The sequence below is a fragment of the Heterodontus francisci genome, chromosome 4, assembly GCF_036365525.1.
Source record: "Heterodontus francisci isolate sHetFra1 chromosome 4, sHetFra1.hap1, whole genome shotgun sequence".
Taxonomy (NCBI): Eukaryota; Metazoa; Chordata; class Chondrichthyes; order Heterodontiformes; family Heterodontidae; genus Heterodontus; species Heterodontus francisci.
Genome location: NC_090374.1, coordinates 73184857 through 73212126, shown reverse-complemented (window position 1 = coordinate 73212126; position 27270 = coordinate 73184857). Strand labels below are relative to the sequence as shown.

At 43.0% G+C, this 27270-nt stretch overlaps 1 protein-coding gene across 12 annotated transcripts in view; it reads left to right on the top strand.

The window, feature by feature from the left end:
* The window catches only part of arb2a (ARB2 cotranscriptional regulator A), a 771898-nt gene that overhangs the window by 169425 nt on the left and 575203 nt on the right, over positions 1-27270 (top strand). For all 12 annotated transcript variants that reach the window (XM_068029690.1, XM_068029694.1, XM_068029691.1 and 9 more), the window contains 2 exons: positions 3023-3088; positions 5237-5428. In XM_068029690.1, coding sequence (XP_067885791.1) covers positions 3023-3088; positions 5237-5428 — 258 coding nt within the window. The remainder of the gene's footprint in view (positions 1-3022; positions 3089-5236; positions 5429-27270) is intronic.

The window sequence follows — 27270 nt, the reverse complement described above, 5'->3', positions numbered from 1 at the left end:
CGGTTGTTTCTTCCTCTGTTGAAGAAGACAACATCACACTGGCATGTTGAGGCTCCCCCTCCACAGAGCTGCAGCAGACCATTAGAGCTTATGTATTGATATGGAGGAAACCGAGGAGGGAGGGAACTTGATCCCTGCCACCTGGAGATGATAAGATCATTTCATCCTTCTTGAACGGACTCGCATCTTGCCATCTCCGACATCCTGATGCGCTGCCACCCTGGCAATGTGAAGGGCCTCCTCCTCCATGGACGTTAGAATAGCTAGGTTGGGGACCCCACCACTTGAACAAGCCCCTTTTTGGAATTTTGTGCTCTTTTCTCTTGCAAGGTAAAGAATGAGCGAGTTAAGATCATTGTGCCCTCCTTCACCACCTCCAGTGGGTCAAAGACATGTGATTTCATTGCCTTCAATGTTGCCTCCTCCACAAGTGCTTGTGGTATGAGCTTTGCCAACAACTCAGTAGTGTTCAGAGGCAGTCATATTTTCCATGTTCTGGGGCGCTATGCTGCCTCAGGCAGCTCAGCTCATGGGTGAGTTGGTCACGACAGAACTGGAGGCCTTTCATCTGGGTGTTGCATTGCATTCACCTTTCCAGCCCTCAGAAGATCACTGAAGTGCTTTCGGCACTGTACCACATCCTGCTGACAACACTGCGGCTGCTCACTCATGAGACACCTCCAGCCATGCCTGCTTCGTCTGGCTGGCTCGTCTTTTCCTGCTACTCGCTGGAAACAGAACATTCCACCTCCTCTAAAAGTTCCTCAAGGGGAGTATCTGTAAATCATGGGGCTGCCTTTGCATAGAAGCCTGACTTGCTGCTAGCCCGCTGCTGTCCTCTCTCCTCCATTCTGCGATAATGGTCAACCACAATGATGGCCGCTGTTTACCTTTTAAAGCAGGCCTCCCACATCCAACGCCCGCCTCTTCACCATGTCCGATGCCCTGAATTTGACAGCAAATGTACCATCAGGCTGCTGTTGGCCAACTATTTGAAAATTGGGTTGGCGGTCAGGCACTGACTTGGAGCAGGTTCGGGACCACCTGACCCTGAAGTGGTCATGACCCTAAAATGAAAATTGAGCCTCTTTTTCTGCATATAAATGGGATTTCTGCCAAACCTCTGCTAAAGTTACCTTGCTGGAATGGTTGAAGCCTTGAGGAAATTCCGGGTGATGACGTTTATTCTCCATGTCAGTATGATTTCATAATAAACTTAAAACTTTATTATTGTGATTGTGTGGAATGAACTGCATGTCCCACATTTGTTGCATTCGTAATATCTGTTAGGGCAGCCTGCAGACCTATGTATAGTATAACACCCATTCTTACAAGTACCTCCATGGCCTCCCCAACCCTACTTTGATAACCTTCAGTAATCTTATATCCTAGTGCACACCATTTGCTCTTCCAACTTTGGCCTCTTTTGCACCACCTTCTTCTGCCTCAATAGCAAAGCTTTCAACTGTTTTAGCACTGAGCTCTAGAATGTTCTTTTTCCTACATTACAACTGTGACTCTACTTAAATGGTACTTTATTGGCTGTGAAGCACTTCAGAACATCCTGAGGTCATGAAAGGTACTATATAAATGCAAGACTCTCTTTTCTTTCATTCTTCCTTTAAACCCCACCTGCTTGCTACACTCTCCCTACCTTCTCTCAAGTCTTGGAAGAAACCTGCCTCTTCTACCCTGTCTTTGGTCCCTCATCCTTATTCTTTTACTACTACTCAGCATCCATTTTTGTCTCTGTGAAGTACCTTGGACATTAACTACATTATTAACTTTGTAGAGGCAAAATTGGATGCTAAATAACTGCAAGTTGTTGTCAGAACAGCAAATCAGTTTCACATATACTCAGTGATCTGTTAATATTCTGTAATTTGGTACCTAGACGTTGTCAGTTTCAATTTAAACAATAAATTCAGCAATAAAACAATTTTTAACAATATAAATGCATGTTTCAGACTGAAGTAGTTCAGCTAATGGATTCTCACAGAATAGAGCTGATTCCTACATCCCATTTGATGCAGGCCAATAATGCGTGGTATATAGGGAATTTGTTTTAAATGCTAAAAATAGTATGAGACTGTATTAACAAAAGGCCATGATTCTGTTTGCAATTTTTTACATGTAGTACAGTATAATCTCAATTATGCACCGTAATAGAGGGGAATCCCAGCAGATAATGGAAATTATTGGATAATCAAGAGCTGATTGTTGATGTGAATTTTCCATATGCTGCTCCTCCGCATTTCCAGTATTTTCTGTTTTTATTTCATATCTCCCCACTTAGTTCTCATAAGTTACCCTACCCTCTGTTCTGCTGCTGCCAGCAGGATCAGCTGGTGCTGCAGCAACCAATCTGCCAGAGTGCACTTGTGTATCTGCTCACCACTTAAGCTGTCAGTTCTACTTCAGCCTGAAAGTCAGCCAAAAATACTCCTCTGAAGCCAGCCAAAGGTTTCTCACTTATAGCGATAAATGCCAAAGACTGCATGTGTTCATCTCCAGTGATCTCATTGGCAGCCTCCACTGAGATTGGTGCTGTAGAACTACAGACTTAAAGTTGATACAGTTCCTGCCTTTTTAAATGTTCTGTAGTGCCGGTGAGCGGAGTGTGTTGAATATAATGTGCACTCTGCTCACCATCATAGAAGCTTGCTTAAAAACCTTGGCTCGGTATTGATTTTGCTGGAATTAGCACTGTGGAAGCTGTCAGTGGGATTGCAGGAGATAAGTGCATGCTGCTTTTAGTGCGCCATTCTATGGCTAGGAAATATTTTAAGGCTGCATTCTTGGTCAACAATCTTGGGTTCATCAGGACAGGTGTATGGAGAGCATTGATCCAACAGATCAACTGATCTTTCCAACAGGATCAGAACAGTGAAGATGGCTGTTGTTAGCCCTGACCAAAAGCAGGAATGAGGCAAACATGGATAATTGAAATTCTTCTTTATATAGTGCATTTTGGGTATAAATACTACATGTATAATTCGTGCATCAAATTTTGTCTTTGCAGATTATCACCCACTGTGTTTATGAACTTTTAGAAAAAGAATGTCATTTGAAGAAGGTTTATCTCCCGGTAAGTTAAACTTGTCTGATGTTATAAATATCTCTTCATGTGCATTCATTCAGCTCCCACATACAAGTAAAACATTCCATCATCATTGGTGAGACAGTCACTTGGGAATGTTAAGTTGTGTCATTATAATCCTATTTTTGTCAGCTGGTTTGTCAGGCCACTGTGTGTAAAACCTCATTCTGAACTCTACATAATGTTTTATTTCCCGTCATCAGCAACATACTTAATTGTTGACCGTAAAGACAAGAAAAAAACATTCTGAGACCGAACATTCTGAGAGGGGTTGGAGGGTGGGGAGGGATGCTCTTTCTACAGTAATTGCTAGCATGCGCCTGCCTGTGACCTCCACCACTGGCCCTGTCAAGTTTAGCAGGTTTAGGGGAACTCATTCCCTTTTTCTTTGTATAGCATTCTCATAGAAAGAAAGATATGCCACTTGGTTTTAAGCAAATTGGTGTCAGAGCTGTTTAAGCTTATAGGTTTCTCTTAAAGGTTTCTTATACTTAATACTATTATTTGGCTAGCACATATTTTGGTAATGGTGACTACATGTTTTGGTGGATCCACTTTGGCACACAGCTAGAGTATTTCTTGGATCTTATGCATCATGTTGCCAAAAATTCATATTCCTCCGATTGAATGTAAGTTATCGCCTTATTGACGTGAACGGAATACTTTTGTTGAAGCAAAGTTTACACGTCTATTTGAAAGGGAATTAAATAGATGCTTGAAAAGTGGGCTATTGAAGAATATGGGGCAGGAGGGGGGATTAGACTTGATGGCTCATGTAGTAAAAAACACTTGACGGGCCTCATTCTGTGCTGTAATGGCCTAGGACACTAAAATGGCACCAGAAATGCAAATTTCCTGTTTTATATCCTGAAACACCACAATGGGGTAATGGTAATATTCCGTTAGGATGTGGAAACTAAACTTATTGATGAGCATGTCCATTGTAGACAAACTAGTATTTCAACAGTGATGCAGCTTTGGATAATTGTGCCAGCACTGGGTGCTTCAGAGAAATTTAATATCATTATATATATATGTTAATTTCAGCACTTAATAAGCTCATATAGTGGTTTCTATTCCATAACATCAAGTCTGAAGTGATTTTGTCAGTAAATATAACAATGTGTTCATGAGATAATGTATCAGTTAGAAAATATCATTTGATTATTTGAGACATCTTTTAACTTTAAGGCCTCAAAAAATTTACCATTTTGATCTTAAAGTTGAATTGTTTCCAAGATTGGTGTTAATATTGCATCATGCAGGTGCACAAAAATGCTTGTAAAGTTAATTTTATTTACCTGAATCTCTAATCGGGTTCTGTTTTTGATTTGGTTTGCTTGTGAAAAAGCTTTGTAATATTGAATGCTCAAAGCATATTTTAAAATGTACTGTCTTCAAAACAATGAACGTAGGAACAGGAGTCAACCATTGAGCCTTTCGAGCCTGTTCCGCCATTTAATCAGATAATTGCTGATCTATACCTCAACTCTATTTATCCGCCTTCGTCCCAAATCCCCAGAGAACCCTTTCCCAACAAAAATCTTTCAATCTTAGTCTTGAAAATTTCTGTTGAACCAGCATCCACGGTCTTCTGGGGGAGCGAATTCCAGATTTACACTACCCTTTATGTGAAAAAATGCTTCCCAATTCCACTCCTAAATGATATAGCTCGAATTTTAAGACTATGCCCTTTTGCTCTGGATTCCATTGGAGCAAATAGTTTCTCTGTATACACTCTATCGAATCCTTTAATCATTTAAAATATCTTGATTAGATCACTCTTTACTCTTCTAAAGCCAAGGGAATACAAGCCAAATTTATGCAGCCTGTCCTTATAATTTAACTCTTTAAGGCCTCATATTCTGGCGAATCTGTGCAATATCCCTTCCAAGGCCAATATGTCTTTCCTGAGAGTCATTGCCCAAAACTCAACAATTGAAATTCATGTTCTGAAATTGGTCTTTTTCTGGTTACAAACGCAAGATGTTAAAGATAATTCTTAAGTTTTCTAGTACATTGTTCACAGTGCAAAGCATTATGGGCCATAACTTTTAACATTTTCTTCTGTATTTATCATTTTACTATGCATTCCAGTATAATTTTCAAAAACCCTTCTGCTTTTATTGAACTCAGGTCGATGCTACAGAAGAGGAACCAAAGAGCTTCATCTTTATGAGTGAAGATGCCATAACAAACCCTGACAAGTTGATGGTTCTGATTCATGGTAGTGGGGTTGTCCGGGTTGGACAATGGGCCAGGCGACTGATAATCAATGAAGACCTTGACAGTGGCTCTCAAATACCTTTCATTAAAAGGGCTATGAACGTAAGACTAATTTTTAGAAATTTATTTCTGACTTTGCTGAATTTATTTAAATGTTTTTTTTAACTCCACATTTTTGCCACGATACCAGGAAATTATAGAAAACCGCTGCTGGGACATAGGAATGTATAGGACCAGAAAAGATCATTGTAGTCCATCTGGCTAGCGCCAGCATTCATAAGCAGAATATACAGTTCACTACCTATATCCCTTAATTGATTTTCTTGTCAAATGCTAGTTCAGCTTCCCCTTAAAATTACTCTTATTGCTAGAGGTTCAGGCACCAAACCGTGGCGTTCCAAAGTATGTGCCACATCCATAGCAGTAACTGTTCTGTGCTTGGCATGTTCAATATAGGTGACCAGTTTATTCATGCTATTCTCCAGGAAAACCTTCAATACTCTGCAGGTCTCCTTGTAAATCAAGTCAGAGATACAGTTAATACTATCTCAGTGAGTCAAGAGGTGGATGACTGGCTTGATGATACCTTGGATGTTTACTGAGCAATTCAGTGATACTTGGCCGCTCCTTTCTCTAGTCTACCACCTTCTCTACCACCTTTCACTCTAACACTCATTATTAACATTCAAAATCAAACATCTCTTAAATCTCAATCACCTCTTAGCCCAAATGCTCAGCACCTTATTAATGAAATAGTTCTTTCTAATCTGTTGTCATGCTCGGAAGGAGCTGTGATGAAATAAACAATGAATTAGAGGAATTATGAAAATAAAAAGTCAACTATCAAACTGAACCACAAGAACATGGACACGTACCACAGACAAAATGGAGTAGCAGTCACGTGATCCCTCCTGTACTGGAATTACACACCTCCGCCTGTTGAGGATGAAATTCGTTAACCTCGTCTGAAATAGTTCTGGGGAGAACCCTTTGAAATTGAAAGGAGCACCATTGCATATTGATGACTCCTATCTACATGAACTAACAAAAGGTTCTGGAGACAGACTGACTCACAGCCCAAACCAAAGTGAATAGTGGTAAAGTAGCACTATTATAACAGAATGGTCCCCATTCAGACATCAATAGATAGCCATGGTTTCTATATCCTGGTCCATTGTGTGGTCACACCAGGGGAGAGGTGTTAACTAACAGAAACTCAAATGTGATGGATTTTTACCTTAAAAGGTAGCCCTCTGGAGAGAGAGGGGAGATCAAGCCAGGATCACAGAATGTTTCCAGCCAGAGGATGTGAGAGAGATCTAGATAAGTAGAAGAGCCCCACTGAACAAGAACTGAATAACCACTGCAGCAGAGAAATTACAAAGTGACTTTCAGACTCTCCATCTGTGAAGGTAAACCAAATTCACACCACCTACACTGGACTGAGCTTAATTACTAGAACTCTACAACACCTCAGCAAGTTCAAGACTGCAAACAACCAGGCCTGCACCTTTAAAAAGATTTTCCTCCCGAGAAGACTCAACAATATTCTTTAAACAACGAACTCTTATAACATCTTGGACTTTAAATTGCATCCTACCCTTTTCTCTCTATTCTTGTGTGTATGCATGTGTGTGTGTGTGTGAATTTGTGAGTGGATGACGATTGTGACCATTTCCGGAATAGTTTTAAAATAGTTATCTTCATTTTTTTTTAATCTACGAGAAAACCTGTCATTTGTCTGTTTATTTGACCCTACAAAGACCCAGGGACTAACGCACCATTCTTAAGAAAACACAATTGTGGTCAGTTGGGAGATTAAAAGTGAAAGCCACCCATACTACTCACCACCTGTCCGTAACACTGTCTATCCTTCGTTCCGTTTTGGAGCTGCATCCCATGCCGCCTTGTCATTCTCAGGGTCACGATAAGCAGTTTCTCAGGGTTCGACATGTCATAACCTTAAAGATCTTGAATACCCCAGTGATATCTTATATTGGTGTTATCTTCTCGAGTTCAAATTAACTCAACTTTTGTAACATCCTTGTAAGTCAGATTTCTGATGGCAGGCAGCCTTTAGGTACACTTTTTCCAGTGCGATGATGTATTTTTAATAATGTAGCAAGCAGCATTGCACATTACCCTCCTGGTTGGGTCAAACACTATGTCTTGCACAGGCTCAATATTGCATCCTGTGATGTGTGTTATACAACCCAAGGTTGCCTTATTTACTACTGCCATATGTTGTGTAGATGGCTTCAACAGTCTGTCCACTATCATCTCCAAATCCCTCCATCTGTATCCCGTGGACAAGACCATTCAATTTATAGTTCAAATGTTTATTTTCCTTCCCTAATCTCTTAACTTGGCACTTGTCAATATTGAATTTCATTTGCTATTGCTCAGCCTAACTTCCTGAAATATCTAGATCCTCCCACCACCTCCCCTCCCTGCCCCATCAGCATCTGATTAATTTGCTCTTGATTGTTTGCAACTCCCTTCTAGATTTGTGTCATCAGTAAATTTTATCCCCAATTCCAAATATTGGATATACATTGTGAATTGCAAAAATTCCAGCACTGATTCTAATGTTTTCGTTTACACGTGAATGAGAGGCACTGTGACTTTGTGTACTTCTTTGCTTGGGTGCTTTCACTCATAATTTGTAAGGGGCTGTTTTCCAAGTGTCAATATAGTTACACTGACCCAAGTTCAATTACAAGAATCGCAGTGTTGGCGTTAATTCTCATTTAAGCATTGTTCTAATGCTCCGTTACTAAGTATCTACTTAATCTGGGCTACAGGAATACATGAAATAGGAGCAGGAGCAGACCATATGGCCTGTTGAGCCTGCTCCACTATTCAATACAGTTGTGGCTCATCTTAGGCTTCAGCTCCACTTTCCTGCCCGCTCACCATATCCCTTGATTCCCCAAGAGACCTAAAATCTAACTATCCCAGCCTTAAGTGTATTCAACAATGGAACATCCACAACCCTCTAGGGTAGAGAATTCCAAAGATTTGGAATCACCCTTTGAGTGAAGTAATTTCTCCTTATCTTTGTTCTAAATGATTAGCCCTTTATCCTGAGCCTGTGCCCCATGTTTTAGATTCCCTGGCCAGTGGAAACAATCTCTCGGCGTCTACCCTATACAGCCCCTTTAGATCACCTCTCATTCTTCTAAACTCTAGAGAATATAGGACCAATTTACTCAGCCTCTCATCATAGGACAACCCCTCAACCCAGAGACCAATTTAGTGAACCTTTGCTGTACTGCCTCCAATGCAAGTATAACCTTAAATGTGGAGACCAAAGCTGCATACAGTACTCCAAATGTGGTCTCACCAAAATCGTGTACAATTGTAGCAAGACTTCTTTATTCCTGTACTCCAGTCCTTTTGCAATAAAGGCCAACATACCATTTGCCTTCCTAATTGCTTGCTGTACCTGCATGCTAACTTTTTGTGTTCCTTGTATGAGCACACCCAAGTCTCTTTGAACATCAACACTTACAAGTTTCACACCTTTTAAAAATATTCTGCTTTCCTATTTTTACAACCAAAGTGAAAAAATTCACACTTCCCCGTGTTATCCTCCTTCTGGAATATTGTTGCCTACTTACTTAACCTGTCTATATCTCTTTGCAGCCTCTCTGTGTCCTCCCTACAGCTTACCTTTCCACCTAGCTTTGTATCATCAGCAAACCTAGATACACTACTCTGTCTCTTCATCTAAGTCATTGATATAGATTGTAAATAGCTGAGGCCCAAGCACTGATCCTTGTGGCACTCCACTATTCACTGCCTGCCATCTTGAAAATGTCCCGTTTATGCCCTCTCGTTGCTTCCTGTCTGTTAATCAATCTTCTATCCATGCTAATATATTACTCCCAACTCCATGAGCCCTTATCCTGCGTATTAACCTTTTGTATGGCACCTTATCGAATGCCTTTTGGAAATCCAGGTATACTACATACACTAGTTCCCCATAATCTACTCTACTAGTTACAACCTCAAAAAACTCTAATAACTGTCAAACAGAATTTCCCTTTAGTAAAACCATGTTGACTTGTTCTAATCTTACTATGCTTTTCTAAGTGCTTTGTTAAGACTTCCTTAATAATAGATTCCAGCATTTTCCCAACAACTGATTTTAGGCTAAGTGGCCTGTAGTTCACTGTTTTCTCTCCCTCCTTTCTTGAAAAGCAGTGTAACATTTGCCAGCTTCCAATCTGATTCCTGAATTTAAGAAATTTTGGAAAATCATAGTTAGTGCATCGACTATTCTCTGCAGCTATCTCTTTTAGAACCCTTGGGTGCAGGCCCTCACACCCAGGGATTTGTCAGACTTTAATCCTTTAAATTTCTCCAATGCTTTTTCTCTGCTGATATTAATTTCCTTGATTTTCTGACTCTTTATAGCCCCTTGGTTACTGTGTATTACTGGTATGAAACTTATGTCTTCTACTGTGAAGACAGACACAAAATATTTGTTCAATGCTTCTGCTGTTTGCGCATACCCATGATAATTTCTCCTGTCTCTGCTTCTAAGGGACCAACATTTACTTTAGCTACTCTTTTCCTTTTTATATACATATAAAAGCTCTTACAATCTGTTGGCTAGTCTACTCTCGTTCTATTTTTTCCCTTTTTATCAACTTTTTGGTGGCATTTCCTGGTTTCTAAAACACTCCCAATCCTCAGACTTGCTACTTTTTTTTGCAGCAGTGTAAGAATACTAATGTTAGGACCAGGTGAGAAAGGTATCTAGGGGTCCCTCTCAGCCTTCACCTGGTTTAGTTTTAAACACACCGTGTTTTTAGCTCCCCCTTGGTGAATCTTGTTCACCACTTTCCAATTATAAGGCAAAGAAACCAGCACAAACAGACTTTCTGAGGTTTAAAGAAGAAGGGTGGAAATTTAATAAACTTAAACTCTAATTTGGTTAACGCCTATGGACACATGCGCCCACGCTAGCATGCTTACGCGATACACGATACACACATGCAGATAGAGACAGAACAGAGAAGAAGAAATAAAGTGGAAAAGTTTGTGGCAATCTCTGAAGAGGGTTTTTTGTTACGGATCTTCGAGCTCACTGTAGAGTCCTTGATTGTAGGTAGATCTTGCTTTTCGTTGGGGAAAATTCTTCAATCTTGTTCACTGTAGGAAACTTTTCTCTCTTGGGGTTCATGTGTCTTCAGTGGATTCAGAGGCTTGTGAGAAAGAGATGGGAGCAGATAGGAGAGATAGTCTCAGTCCAGGAGCAAACAGTTTTTCTCAGTTCAAGCTCTCTATGGCTAGTTCAAAGGACCTTGGAACAGCCTGTTAATCATGTGACCAGCTGGATTGTATCACCTTAGCAGTCTCTGGAATGCTCCTCTTACAATACCTGGCGATCAAGGTCCATTGTGGGTTGAATATGTCAGGGAATGGTCCTTCGTCCTTCCAAGCACTGTCTGTTATTATGCAAATGTCTTTTCCAGCCACGGCTACTCTGTTTAACAAGTCATTTCCTTGCTCCAGCAACAATTTAAAATCAATGTTCATGACAAAATTAATGTGCCTCGTTCTTGGCAGGTGGGGGCCTTGCATGACACTATCATTAACTTCCTGAGTGAGCCAAGGATGGGTTTTTCTTGCTGAGCTTTTGTTTTTCAATAGAATGTACTTTTGTTGAACTTTTTAAATTGTTTGTTTAAATGTTTCCCAATGTTGGTTTACCGCCATACCTTATAGTCTATTTACCCAATTTACCTTAGCCAGTTCTCCCCTCATACCTGTGTAACTGGCTTTATTGAAGTTTAAGATTCTTGTTTGTGATTGGAGCATGTCACTTGCAAATTGAACATGGAATTCAGTGGTATTATGCTCACTGTTTCCCAGTGGACTGTTTATTATGAAATTACTAATTAACCCTGCTTCATTACACAATGCGAGATCTAAGATATCTTTATCCCTAGACTGTTCCACAATGTATTGCTCCAAGAAACTGTCCCAAAAACATTCTACAAACTCATCCTCTTGACCACTCTTGCCAATTTCATTGACCTAGTCTATATGAAGATTAAAGTCCCCCACAATTACTACTTTGCCTATGTTACAAGCCCCAATAATTTCTTTTTTAATGCTCTGTCCAATGGTATAACTACTGCTAGGGGGCTTTTGAACTACTGCCACCAGTGCTTTCTGATTCTTGCTATTCCTAATTTCTACCCATACTGATTCTACTTCATGATCTTCTGAGGCCAGATCCTTTCTCACTAATGTCCTTACGTCATCCTTTACTACCAGGGCTACCCCTCCTCCGTTCCCATTCTGTCTGTCTTTCCAAAATATTATGTACTCTGGAATATTTATTCCCAAAATTGATCACTTTGTAACCTAGTCTCTGTAATGACGTTTAGATCTCAATCATTTGCCTCTATTTTTGCCACTAGTTCAACTATCTGATTGCAGATGCTTTGTGCATGCAGATAAAGAACCTTTAATTTCATTTTTTTACTTCTCTTCCCTGCTGTGACCTTATTTGCTGATGTACAATTTTTGTAAACTCTGTCTTTTCCTTTCCCATCTGCTTGTCTTTACCCACAATGCTATACTGTTCTGATGCCTCTATCTTTCTCTTTTTATTTCTAAATCTCCCTTCACCCAAACCTTCCACCCCAATCCCGTTAGTTTAAAGCCCTGTTCAAAGCCCTCGTTATACAATTGGCCAGGACAATGGTCCCAGTGCCCCATGAGTCGAATCCCCTTCTTCCCCCACCACTCTTTGAACTACATGGTTAATTCTCTAGTCTGCTTGACCCTATTCCAGTTGGCCCGAGGCTGAGGTAACAATGCAGAAATAGTTACCTTTGATGTTCTGCATTTTATTTTGGACCCTTAGACCTTAAAGTCTCTTGGCAGAACATAATGCCTGGTTCTGCCTATGTCGTTGGTTCCCACATGAACCACGATAACAGGATCCTCCCCCTTCTATTCCAAGTTCCTATCTCGCATGAGGAGATGTCCTTAACCCTGTTACCGGGCAGGCAACTCAACCTTCAGAGCTGCCGGTTGTGGCTGCCGAGAACAGTATCTATCCTCCTGACTATACTGTCTCCTATCATTACCACATTCCTCTTGGCTCTCTCTGTTTGAATGGCATCCTTCACTATGGTGCCATGGTCAGTCCGCTCATCCACCTTGCAGTCCTTCTCATCCACCTTGCAGTCCTTCTCATCCACACAGGTATCAGGCACCTCGTACCTGTTGAATAAAGTCAGGGGCTGAGATCTTCCATCACTACATGCTGATTCCCCATACCTGTGTGACTCGCAGTCACACCTTCCTGTCCTTGAGCATTGACCAACTCAGTTCTGCCTAACCTAAGGGGCGTGACCACTTCTTGGACCAAAGTGTCCAGGTAACCTTCGTTCTTCCTGGTGCATTGCAGTGTCTGCAGCTCGGCCTCCAGCTCAGTGACTCTGAGCTAAAGTTCCTCAAGCTGCAGACACTGCAGAAGTGTTTGCTCTGGATCATACTGGCTTCCAGGAGCCCCCACATTCTGCAATCGCAACACATCACCTGCTCTGCCATCTTTATTATGTGTTAATGAATTTATTACTTTTTTCTTACACTTGAACCAATACTGCAGTTAGATTTATCAATGTATTCATTCTTCTTTGTATAGCATTCCTTGAATACCATGCTGACAGATGACAATAGATTGTCAAGCATTATAAATAAATTCCAGAAACTAGTACTGTTGGGCAATATTGTCCCTTCTCCAATGATTCACATGACTCCAATATGGCACAGTGATATTGTATTAAGTTTCACACAAGGGTCAGCAGGTATTTGTGCCTTAGCAGTAGCTTACAGTACAGAATGAGAATTGTATTACCTATGCCATTCTGGGTAAAGTTTGTGTCCACTTGTTAGGAGTAATGAAGGATGTTCTCGCCCTGCCTGGTGTTTCCTCTGCTCGGTGGCCCTTATCTCTATCCCCGCCAGGTGTTTCCTCTGATCAGATCGCGGATCCTCTTCTTGTGTGGCCATTACTGCCTGGTCCCTTTCCAGGGTCAGCACTTGCTCCTGTGCTGATGGCTCTACAATTTGACTCTGCAACTGGTCTCTTATGCCACTTTTGAGGGCGGGTATAAAGGGTGATATTGAAAGAGGTGTTTTCCCTTTTCAAAGGATGGGGTGGTCAATGAGGCATTGATTATCATCCAGACAAAGGAAGAAGAGTCAGCCCAGTCCTTATCTCCAACCTTTCAGGACAAAGGGGGTTTATATAGACTTAAGGTTGCCATATCTCTTTAGTTGACCAATCATTGGTCTGTGACAATTGAAGGGACTGTTTCCCTCCTTATCTTGTTAAACTTCTTTAAAGGCTCAAGTCAGCCAACTTGGGCTGCTATCTTACATTCCAGGTTTGTTCTCAGACTAAGAATTCAACGGACCCCATTATGAGAAGAGACAGTCCTTTATCATATGACTGTGATTGGATAACTTGTTAGTATTGCTGCAATTACTGCTATGTTGCCAGTTTATTTATTTGTTCATGGGTTGTGAGTGTCACTGGTAAGGCCAGAATTTGTTGCCCATCCCTAATTGCCCTTGAGAAGGTGGTGGTGAGCCACCTTCTTGAACCATCGCAGTCCAAGTGGTGTATTCGCAGTGCTGTTCGGATGGGAGTTTTTGATCCAGCGACAGTGAAGGAATGGCAATATAGTTCCAAATCAGGATGGTGTGTGACTTGGAGGAGATCTTGCAAGTGGTGGTGTTTCCATGCGACTGCTGCTCTTGTCCTTCTAGGTAGTAGAGGTCACTAGTTTGGATGGTGCTGTCGAAGACGGCTTAGCAAGTAGCTGCTGTGCATCTTATAGTGTCTGAGGAGTTGCGAATGGTACTGAACACTGTGTAATCATCAGCAAAGATCCCCATTTCTGTCCTTATGATGGAGGGAAGGTCATTGATGAAGCAGCTGAAGATGGTTGGGCTTAGACTTCCTTGAGGAACTCATGCCGCGGTCATATTTTGTAATTGCATTAGGGAAAAATGCTTCTTTTACCTAACAGTTTTGCATCGCTTGAGAGTTTTTAGGTTATATGGTAACAAACACCCTTGTGCAAGTTAATTACTGTATATTTGTTTGATTAATACAAAAGGTTATCATACATAGTATATTAAAAATTACGCATCCAAGGATATGGGCGTTACAATGAATCAAAGTATATGTGAAGTTACAACAGTATCTCCCACCTGTTAGTGATCTGTTATGTATTTTGTTCATACAAAAGTGATTACACAAAGTACATATTTGATACAGATATGACATGGCGGCATAGTCTTTCAGTGCTGTTGTGTAACAGATACACTAATAGTAACATTGTTAAATTTATGTAGCAGACAATAATGTCTTCAATAGATAATGGATATGTTGGCATTTGGAACATTTTTGCTTGAAGAAACAAAGTTGGTTACTCTGCATCACAAAGCACTTCACATACAATGGTTTATCTTGAAGTGTGGTGACTGTAATGTAAGTAAGTGCAACCGCCATTTTGTGCACAAGATCTCACAACCATTAATGAGGTAAAATATCTAAACATTTTAAAATAATTTCTGTCAAGTTTTATATTTTTCTTGTCAGTCATTGAATGTTGGCCAGACACTGGGAGAAGTCCTAACTTTTCTTTGATCCAGATGAAAGGCAGATATAGCCTTATTCTGTATAATGTACTGGAGAGTGAGCCTAGTTCAGGTGCTAAAGTCCTGTCTGAAATGGACCTTGAACCCACAACCTCTGACTCAGAGGTGGAACCACTACAACTGCCTGTCTTTTTAGGACTGATGACCAGCAGGATTAAGGAGAGAATCTTGCTGAAGTTAACGTGTTTATTTTAAAGGGAAGAGCCATTCTACTACAAATTTACCAACTGCATTTAAAAACAAAATGAATGCCTGACAAAGAAAATAGAGTACTTGACAGAAATCAATTAAAATGTTTAGTTAAATCAACTGATAGATAATACAGACAAATAAAAGAAAATTCCAGAAATACTCAGCAGGTCTGGCAGCATCAGTGGAGAGAGAAACAGTTAATGGGTTAGATTTTCCAGCGGGCGTCGGGACCAAATGGGGCTCCCAAGCTCAGGCTTGCTGGCAGCGAGACAGGCTTAGCAGTCTTCTGGGAGGCACCTAATTGGCCATCTCTGAGCTCGCCGTCCAATTAAGGATGGCGGGCGGGCTCTCAATGCTACAGGCCCAAGCAGAGGGCCAGCAGCTCTGGCGCCAGAAAGCCCCAATGGGAGAGGTGAGTGTTTCTGAGGCAGGTTGGAGACCAGGAGGGAACATCAACATGGAGGAACTCACGCTTGCCTGGATATAGTGCAGATTTTAACGCTCAAGGCTGGCAGGTCCTTTGGGTTGGAGGGGAGACCCCTCTGCTGGATCAGGATCGGCTGCAATTCTGGCCTTTCATGCTCGAGACCCCTTCATTGAGCTAGTGGCCTCCACATGCGGCAGGGGACCACTCTTGGCAAAATGCCGAGGAGGTCACAAGATGTCCCCTAATTGTGGTCTCAATCACTTCAATTGGCTGCTCGTCTCTGTGTTGCGGGCAGCTGGTTCTCTTCCCAACGCATGCCTGGGAAACATTTTGAACGGCGGAAATGCATCTGAGAGCTGTCCCGGCACCCGGCTAGGAAAATCTAGTCCACGTTTCATGTAGCTCACCTTTCATCAGAATTGATTATTGTATTATTTTGTTTGCTTTACATGGGGATAAAAATCTATGAGATGCTATCCAAACAGTGGTACAGGCATTGTGCCTGTGGGAGGACACATCTTTAGCATGGGGGAGTTGGGGACAAGAGCCAATTTGGCTGTATCCCAGCACTTAAGTGCCCGATGTCAATGGAAACTGCAGTTTGCTGGCCTTTGGAAGGGGTTGCCTAAATTCTGACCCAAATTCCATTCCCTTCAGACCCCTAAGCAATGTCAAAAAATTGTTAAAAGCTAGGTTCTAGGGCACTTGCCTAACCTGTACATCACTAATAGAGCTCAAATATGCCCTTGTGTCCAGTATGCCTTTGCTCATTTGCCCCTGAAACACCAGGTACACTTTGAGCCTCATGAGTGAGAACTCCTGGTTTTCGGAAGTTCTGCCTCCTGGCTGTCATTTGCCTTGTATGGGATAGCTAGAGGAAGCTCCCCTTATAAGGCAACTAGCAAATTTCGAGAAACTTCCATGGGAGAATTTTATGCTGTTCCCTGCGTCAGGTTTGGAGGCAGGCAGAGCATTTAATCAGGTGGAATGGTGACAGCTCTCAGCAGACGGGACTTCTGTTGCCAGGTTCCTTAAACCCTGAGAAGGCCCGCTAATGATCACTTAAATGCCTAATTGGAACGTAATCTGGCGGGCCTCCCCCTGAGGAGGTAACATGGGGCTCTTGCCGTATCTTTAGCTGGTGGTCGAGACCCCCTTCACCAAGATATAATCCCTGCCCATGTGTCCACTGTTTTCATGGGGATTCAGTTGGGTCCCTGACAAATTTGAATCAGGGACAGGTACTCACCAGAATTAACATATGCAGAAATAACACTAATGAAGAAAATAATAGCATTGAAAAGCAACAAATCCCCAGGACCAGATCATTTCCATCTCAAGGTTTTAGAGAAAGTAGGTAAGAACATTGCAGATAACCTGAATAAAATCTTCCAAAGCTCTCTTGATTTGGGAACCATTCCTTTAGATTGGAAAACTGAGTATGTCACTCTGCTGTTTAAGAAAGGTGAGAGGAAAACCAGGGAATTATAGACTAGTCAGCCTAATATCTGTTGTCGGGAAATTAATAAGTACCAGAGTCTATATTTAAGGATAGGGTGACTGAGCACCTTGAAAATTTTCAGCTGATTGGTGAGGGCCCGCATGGATTTGTAAAGGGTAAGCCATATCTAGTGAACCTGATTGAATTTTTGGAAGTGCTGACTAAGGCTGTGGACAGGGGAATGTCAATGGATGTTATTTATATGGACTTTCAGAAGGCATTTGATAACGTCCCTCATAAGAGACTGTTAGGTAAAGTTGTAGCCCATAGAATTGATGGCAAATTATTTACCGTACTAGGAAATCAGCTGAGTAGCAGGGGACAGATAGTAGGGATAATGGACAGGTACTCTAATTGGCAGGATGTGACTAGTGGTTGTGAGCTGCCACTGTTGGGGCCTCAGTTATTCACTGTATTTACTAAGTGAATGGGCAAATTAATTTCAGTACAGGCAGATGTGAAGTCATCCACCTTGTACTTAAAAAGGATAGAACAGTGCTACGGACAATTGGTAAGGGATGTGGGTGGTTCCAATGGTTCACCTCCCAACTGACTGCAATCGGAGGCACCCCCTTAATTTGCTTGGAGAAGGGTTTGGTGGCCAATTGACAGCAGCAGGGGCAGGAAAGGAGATGAGACTGCTCAAGGGCAAGCCCAATTTAAGCAGACCATGGCAGCCATTACTGTGGCTACAGTTTTAGTGCTTTAGTTTGGAAGAGGTGTTGGGTTACAAAGGAGGAGGTGTTGGAGCTTTGGAAGCACATTAAGGTGGATAAATCCCCAAGGCCTGACCAGGTGTATCCCAGGATGCTATGGGAAGCAAGGGAGGAGATTGCTGGAGCCCTGGCAGAGATTTTTGTATCATTGTTAGCCACGAGTGAGGTACTGGAAGACTGAAGGATAGCTAATGTTGTGCCTTTATTTAAAAAGGGCAGCAGGGATAAGCCAGGGAACTACAGGCCGGTGAGCCTTACATCAGTGGTGGGAAAGTTATTGGAAGGGATTCATAGAGACAGGATTTATATGCATTTGCAAAGGCATGGTCTGATTAGGGATAGTCAGCATGGCTTTGTGCGTGGGAAATCATGTCTCACGAATTTGATTGAGTTTTTTGCGGAGGTGACCAAGAAGATTGATGAGGGCAGGGCGATGGATGTTGTCTACATGGACTTTAGCAAGGGCTTTGACAAGGTCCCGCATGATAGGCTGGTCCAGAAGGTTCAAACACATGGGATCCAGAGTGAGCTAGCCAATTGGATTGGCTTGGTGATAGGAGGCAGAGGGTGGTAGTGGAGGGTTGTTTTTCAGATTGGTGGCCGGTGACCAGTGGAGTGCCGCAGGGATCGGTGCTGGGCCCTCTGTTGTTTGTCATATATATTAATGACTTGGATGTGAATGGTAGGGGGCATGATTAGTAAGTTTGCAGATGACACCAAAATTGGTGGTATAGTGGACAGTGAAGAAGATTGTCTAAGGTTACAACAGGATATAGATAAACTGGGGAAGTGGGCAAGGAATTGGTAAATGGAATTTAACGCAGACAAGTGCGAAGTGATGCATTTTGGGAAGTTAAACCAGGGCAGGACATATACAGTGAATGGCAGGGCCCTGGGGAGTGTTCTTGAGCAGAGAGACCTTGGCGTGCAAGTACATAGTTCCCTGAAAGTGGCAACACAGGTAGACAGGGTGGTGCAGAACGTGTATGGCATGCTTGCCTTCATCAGCCGAGGCATTGAGTACAAGAGTTGGGATGTCATGGTACAGTTGTACATAACGTTGGTTAGGCCGCATTCGGAGTACTATGTGCAGTTCTGGTTGTCGCACTACAGGAAAGATGCGATTAAGCCAGAGAGGGTTCAGAAAAGATTCACAAGGATGTTGCATGGTTTGGAGGGCTTGAGTTATAAAGAGTGATTGGATAGGCTGGGTCTGTTTTCCCTGGATCGTAGGAGGCTGAGAGGGGACATGATAGAGGTATATAAAATAATGAGAGGCATGGATAGGGTAGATAGCCAGAGTCTATTTCCCATAGTAGGGGTGACTAAAACTAGAGGGCATAGATTTAAGGTGAGAGGGAGGAGGTTTAAAGGGGATCAAAGGGGTAAATTTTTCACACAAAGAATAGTAGGTATCTGGAATGAGCTGTCTGAGGAGGTGGTGGAGGCAGGAACAATAGCAACATTTAAGAGGCATGTGGACAGGTACTTGAATGAGCAAGGCATAGAGGGATATGGAATTAATGCAGGCAGGTGGGATTAGTATAGATAGGCATTATGGTCGGCATGGATGTGGTGGGCCGAAGGGCCTGTTTCTATGCTGTACGACTCTGTGACCCTGTCTATCCCTTTAAATATTTTGTAGGTTTCAATGAGATCACCTTTCATTCTGTGAAACTCTGGAGAATACAGGCCCAGTTTGTCAATTTCTCTTCATAGGACAGTCCTACCATCCTGGGAACAAGTTTGGTGAACCTTTGTTGCACTCCCTCTTTGGTAATAATACCCTTCCTAAGGGTAAGGGGGCCAAAACTGCACACAATACTCCAGGTACGGTCTAACCAAGGTTCTTCACAATTGAAGCAAGACTTCACTACTCCTGTACTCAAATCCTCTTGCGATAAAGGCTAACATACCATTAGCCTTCTTAATTGCTTGCTGCACCTGCATGTTAGCTTTCAGTGGCGTATTGACAAGGACATCCAGATCCCTTTGTACATCTGCACTTTCTAATCTCTTACCATTTGAGAAATACCCGACACATCTATTCCTCCTACCAAAGTGGATAATCTCATTTTTTTCCAAAGTATATTCCAGCTGTCACGTTCTTGACCACTCACTGTCTGTCCAAATCCCCTTGACGCCCCTTTACATCTTTGTTACAGCACGCATTCCCACTTAATTTTGTGTCCTCCACGAACTTGGAAATACTGCATTTGGTCCCCACATCCAAATCATTGATGTATATTGTGAACAGCTGGGGTCCAAGCACTGATCCCTGCGGTACCCACTAGTCACAGCCTGCCAACGTGAGAATGACCCGTTTTCTGCTTATTAACTAATTTTTAATCCATGCAGTATATTACTATTGAAGCCCTGTAAAAATTCTATTCTTTGTCAAAAAAATTGGATGAGGCCAGATTTAGATTATTGTAAATTATATTATTTCTCCTCTGAGCCAATTTCTCCTACCATACCCACCATGAAAGTTTTGATTTCTTGCTGGGGTATATTTTTATATGTGTTGCAAGTCCTTCAGTATTTCACCCAGCTGATATGATTTATGTGGTGGGTTGATATTTGAGCTTGGAAGACGTCACTCTGAATCTAACCACTCACATTCAAGCAAATAATAATCGGGGGCTCAATTTTCATCACAGAGGCAGGAAACAGGCACCTGGACTGTTTTTGGGTCAGAAACTCCAGAGGGAAACTGATAGAGTCCTGATTTTCACGTCAAGAAGCCCTTCATTGATATGGAGAGGGGTTTCCTGTCCAATTAGAGACAGTGGGGGCGGGAACGGAGGCGGGTCAGTTCAAGTGTGGGACTCATTAGGCTCCCCACGGCAGCCATCACTGAGGCTGCTGGCTGCCCTGAAGAAAATTTCATCGTGCTAAAACCTTCCACTGATCCAAGGGGAGATGAGATGACTCAGGAGAACCAGAGGACTAGCACCCAGGCAGGGCTGCCCCTCCCTACATTGATGCGGACCTGATTGCCATGTTGGAGGTTGTGAGGGAGAGGAAGGAGTTTCTTTTCGCAGAGTATTACTGGAGCTGGCTGCCACCTGAGACAAGCAGGCCTGGCTCCAGAGTGCTGCCACTGTGAACAGCAGAGGTGAGACCAGGAGATCCTGGATCCAGTACTGGAAAAGGTTCAGTGACCTCATACATTCTGGCAAAGTGAGTGTGACTCCTAAACCTCTGGAGAGGTCTCAGGGCTTGCACCCTCCAGCAGCCGCAACTCACGACGAGCCTCAGGGCGTATAGGGCGTAAGCTGCTCCTGAAGATGGGAGGAGTATGTGTCCAAGCCAATTACTGACCTCTGAGAATGCCTCAGTCGTAATGCTGCTGAAGAACTGCTACCACTGTGACATGCTGCTCCTAATGGATAGGGACAGATGACATTGGACACAGAGGACAGCAGTGCCTTATCGCATTCTCTTTTGTCCTTGCAGGAGGAATGTGCGCACATCGCAAGGGAGAGGGCCCAGACAGGAGGAGTGATGCCCTTTCTCTATCGAATAACTCTCTCTCAGCGCACTGTACTCTCACCTTGGTGGGTTCTCATGCATGTGCAGATATGGTGGCACAGGGTGATGATCAGTGTGCAGGAGGACATGCCAGAAGCAGAAGGAACTGTGGTCAATCCCCCTTGGAGGAAGGAGGACCGACACAGTCCTGCTCCTCTGGGCACAGGTGCGGGGCCTCAGGAATCACAGGAAAGGAGGCTATACGAACAGCAGCATAAGATGTACTCTCGCAGGTGTTACGACCAGATGAGAAAGAGGTCTAGGGTTGCCTTTCAGCCATCACCTGGTCTTATTGTAATAGGGTTTAATTTTAAACACACTGTTTTAGCTTTCTGCTGGCTTTCAGTTCAAACTCTACAATTCAGAAAACCCCAGGTTGCCAAGCAGGTTAGTCATGTGACTAACTGGTCTGACTATATCTTGACTCTGTATTGTGTGTGTCAGGGACTGGTCCTTTGTCTACAAACACTGCCTGTTAATATGCAAAAATGTCTTTCCAGCCAGGGGACTGGCAACCCCTTGTAACAGGCCTTCTCTTCTTCCCAGCAACAATTTGAAATTTAATGTCCATGTGGCAAAATTACTGTGCCTCATTCTTGGCAGTTGGGGGCCTGTATGACACAGGTCTGAGATTCCTGAGGCAATACGGGGTCTTGAGCCAAGGATACAGGAATCCATTTGGCACATGTGCGCCACCATGACTGAGGGTTAATAGCGCTTGAGCTCCTCCATAGAGAGAGCAGCCAGCCTCTTGGAGAGCCATATGCAGCAGTGCTCTGAGTGGATGCAGGAAGTGCACACTGACGTCCATGGGATCCAAGAGAGGCTGGGTAGCATGGACCCGTCAGTGGCGCTGGTGGTAGAGAGTTCCTTGGAGGGGATGCCAGTTTTGCCTAAGCTAGTGTCCTCTGCCAGGCATCCAGCGCGCCAGGCAAGGACTGAGTGGTCATGGAGGATGATGAGGATGCCACCCCTCACGGGATGCCCTCATCATCCTCAACGTCCTTGTTCCGTTCAATTGAAGGGCCACCTGTGAAGTAGAGGCAAGTGGCGGACGCTGCCCCACAATTCTGCAGGTGCAGCAGCCTCTGGAGATGCCCCCACGGGCACCTTCACAACGAGGATGACCACTACATGCATCTCAGTCACAAGCCAAGGCAAGTGAGCAGCTGCCTTCACCTTCTCTGAGGCCACAAAGGGCGCACCACTGGCTGAGCACAAAGGCCACCACCATTAAGCAGGTCACTGGGGTACTTTCCTACTGTCTCTGTGAACTGATTTCCTCTCTGTATAATTTATAAATGATGGCATGTCTGGGAGTCCTTTTATTGCCACCGTGACATGTTTGAAGTGGTGAAAGTCATCACAAGGTCCTCCAAGGTGAAGGGAAAACCTCTGGGGAGATGTGAACCTGTCATTGGTGGTAAGTGTTAAGAAGTTCCAGGCTGTGTCTTCTATCCATGTGTTAGCCCAAGTATCTCAGATTCCCTTCCATGCCATGCCCCTCATCCTGGGTCACAGGGGCTCAGTTGATCTAGAGATCCCTGACATTCATGGCAACCTCATGAGCCCTTCCCGCCCTGAGCCATGCCCGACTACCTCTTTGTGCTGCCGGGGAACCTCTCTATTCTTCACCATTTTCCTTTGTCTCGATTCCTGCTCCTGCTCTTCCCCCGATGAACTGTCTCCTTCCAGGGCCTCACTGTCTTCAAGGTCCACACCTCTCTGGAGAGCAATGTTATGGAGCAAGCAGCAAACCAGCATAATGATCGAGATCTATGCAGGAGTATATTGGAAGGTGCCACCCGACCAGTCCAGGCACTGGAATTGCATCTTTAGAAGTCCGATAGCCTGCTCAGTGGTTGTCCTGGTGAACTGGTCACTCTGGTTGTATCACCTCTCTGCCTCTATCTGGGGCTCCCATAGAGGGGTGAGTAGCCATGTCTTCAAGAGCTATTCCCTTGCCCTTTGGATCCAACCACACACTCTGGGATTTGGAGTGGAGATCTGAGTGTGGACTGCCGGAGGAGTTATGGCAACTGCCAGGATAGCGAGTGCACACATGGACGAAGTTGTTCTGGTTGAGCTTTGAGGGAGTAGAAGTGCTTCCTGTTGATGTATCTTATCGGGCGGTCAGTTGGTGCCTTGATGGCCACATGGGTGCAATTGATGATGCCCTGCACCTGGGGGAATCTAGCAATGGCAGCAAAACCCAATGCTCTTTGTTCCTGCGAGGCTGCGTCTGTCATGATGTGAATGTACTGTCCAGCTCTGGCAAAGAGGGCAGCAGTAATCTGCAAGATGCAGTGGTGTGCTGCCACTTGCGAGATGCCACTAAGGTCCACAGCACGAGTCAGAAGTGAAGAGGTTCAAGGCCACAGTAACTTTGATGCTACTGGCAGGGCATGGCGAGCAGTGCTGTGGGGTGCAAGGTCTGCAGTGAAAGCAAAGATGTCTATGACGTCTATGGAGAGACGCAGTCTCCTGATGCACTGGGTCTTGGTCATAGGCAGGTAGCTCCGTCCTCGGTGGTAGATTCTATGCTGAGGTTATGGCCTCAGTGTTCTTCCTGTTCCATTTCCTCTCCTGTGCCCTCCTGCTGCTCGGAGATATGCCTTTCCTGCGGAGGGTGTTGACCCTCATTGCCACTGGGCCCAAAATCTGAGAGTCATGCCCCTATTACCAGCTGCAGTCTTCCTTCTGGGCAGGTGGCTGCCCAGCTGTCCTTGACAGCCTTGCCCCGGTTCTTCTGCTTCCATTGTGCCTTTAGGGTGCCGATGCATTTCAATGCCCGGATGCTGAGTGCCCACTCTCCCTGCCATCTGTGCAACACCAAGGTACCCCATACCGATAGCTTAGTCCCCCTTTGCTCCGCTGACCCTTCTATGGGGGCCAGGGCGATTCCCTGGGGTAGCCATCATGACTGTTTCCCCACTCTGAAGCCTTCTCTCCTCAGCTGATCTGTTTCAGAAGGCACGTGTTACCCGTGCGCCCCTTGAAAAACTTGAACTTTAAACCCTGACAGGATCTTAACAAGCTTTTCGACAGCTTTAATTGGGAGAAGAGTGGGAATTCCTGTCCCTCGCACTCCCTACCCTCACTGGCACTAGGATCGGCATCTTGAAATTGACACGCCGCCCAGCACCAGTATTTTTGGCGGCCCCCTGCCTCTATTCCCGACTTTGGGTGTGCCCCGAAAATTCAGCCCAGGTGTTGAAATCCTGATGAGTTGTGCCTTCCTAACCAATGAATGTTGAGACCAGTATCCTTATTACTGTACCCTGCCAAGATCACTTATTTTAGCATAGTTGATTATGGTCTTTTTGGCTTAGTTACTCAGTGAACATATTTGGCGAGTCGAAGAGACTTAGTAGTTGGCAGGAAAAAAGACAGAGCCGCAAGGGAAGAGCCAACTGTGCAACAGCCCCGACAAACAAATTTCTCTGCAGCACCTGTGGAAGAGCCTGTCACTCCAGAATTGGCCTTTATAGCCACTCCAGGCGCTGCTTCACAAACCACTGACCACCTCCAGGCGCGTATCCATTGTCTCTCGAGATAAGGAGGCCCAAAGAAGAAGAAGAATAATATTTGCTGAACCATCATGGAAGCTCAGCAACCAATCTTTATCTGAAGTTGAAAAATTAATTGGTGTATTGGAACATAAAATAAATCTTGACAATAGTAGTATATGTTGAGAAAATGTTTACAGGTGTACAATAACTATTCTGCGTATACTGTATTACAGTGTTACAGATTACATCAGTTATGCAACGTATGTGAGTTATAGAAACATAAAATTAGAAGGAATTCTCCAAATTTCAAAGGGATCATCTCATAGTAGTTGAAATCCTGTTTGTAAAAATGTATTCACTTCTATCATTATTAAAGTTATTAGATCAGTGATTCACCCGAAAGGTGATATTGACAGACTGCTTGATAGCATTAAATCAGAAAAATTTAAAAATGTGGTGCCATGCTTGGTTGACAGGCTGTTTGAGGCCACACCAACCCCTGTGCTAGCGAAGGGAAACAATGAGATGACAGCTCCAGTGTTTGGAGAGAGGTTGTTAACGACAGCTTATTCCTTTATGATTTCAACTCTTGACAGAAGACAGGTCTGCTTGTTGCATCATGGCAGCTGTATCATTACCTTCTGGCCCTGTCAGGAATGAATATATAAAAAAATCAAAGCTGCTGTACTGGAAATCCAATTACCTTAAGGAATTTTAAGCATCATTTTATTCTTAAAAGTTTATAAATCCTTGTTTGATAGTTGTGTGTGCCTGAAATGCATCTGTTTCATAAGGCATAAGGGGTGAATTTACAATGAACTAATTAAACAAGAACTTAGCTTCTTTTTTTCTTCTTGAATTGATTGCTATCATGATACATTTTGCTTTAGCTTGCTGCTACTTTGACATTGACCCAGCCAAAAAATACCAGAGCTACTGCTGTGTACGTGAGCAGAAAGGATGAGAATTGCAGGCATTTTGAGATCTCTTTCTCCCAGTAGTGTCAGGGAAATATGAGTATTTGTTTGACAACAGAAAGATGTACAGCAACTCCAGTCCTTTACAATTTTCTGTAAAAGATTTTCCACAGCCCAGGTAAAATACTGAAGTCAGCATTTAATGCTTATAACCTTTTTTATGTTCATGGATTAATGAATTAAAGATTATGGTTAGAACAGACTCTGTTCAGGTGCTGTATGCAGCACATGCTGGGTAGTTAGCAGCAGCTCTGGAGACTTTGTAAAAAAAGGAGGGGGTGTGGGTTTCTGAAAGTGTGTCAAAAGCCTAGGGGTTTCGAGCTGACCAGAATTCCAATGCTGGTTAAAACTTGTTTAGATGCATAAAAGAGAAATCAAGGTTTCCCATTTAATTGCTGTCAGTTTTTAAAGTCAGTATAATGGCTCTTTTTTAACCATCATTTCGCCAGCTCTTTGTGGCGTTTATTGTGATCTTTTCTTTACGGTTTGCATGTTGACTGCTGATCCCATTCTCAATGTGTCACTTTTGTCTTTAAGATTGGTTGAAGTGGTCGGAATCACTGAATCAAAGCCGAAAGGGGGAAACACAGTGCTTTAGAATGTGCAGTATGAGATACTCTCGGAAGAACGTAGCACTTTATGCAGTCATAATCAATGCACTTGACACTTTCAAAGGCAAGAGAAGCCACGACTTGCTTAGGGGTTAAACTTTTTAAATGACTTCCCGAGGGACTGCTGCTGTCAATAAAATGCAATAATTAGTGGAGGATTCTGGACTGTGTATTGCAAAAAAAAAGCTTTGGCAGATTTTGCAGAGCTGGTACAACATTCCTACACATCTCTGTTTATTATTTTTTCCCATTTATCATAAGAGAATGTGTGACATTTCACCAAAATATTTGTTGAAGAGTTGCCATGTTTTAAAACTCACAGAACATTTAATTGGTAACTAATCTTTTGGCGATTTTGTCATTTTGTTGCTTGCCTTGCCATATGTGGTGATAGTATATAATTTGAATTTACGATGTGCATTTATTATTCTTGCATTAAAAATTTGTTTGTCTTTCATTAAATCAACAATTGATGATTTTCTTTTAATTTATTCTTGACTTTGAAAAGTAAGAATTATTGCATTCCTGTCCAGTGCCTTTCAAAAATAGGTTTGCTTTATCAATTGATTTTAAAGACTTCTTTCACTAATATTTAATTCTTTCTAAATAATACAGTACTAGTAAAATATATTTTTATATGGATAGAAGTAAACTTTGAACTCCTGCATCTCCTAAATGCTGAATATTAAAAATATATCCGATGAAATTATACATTCTCTATACAGCAAAATAGTAACAAATGTGTTGGTACTGCCTTTTACTCAAAAGATTG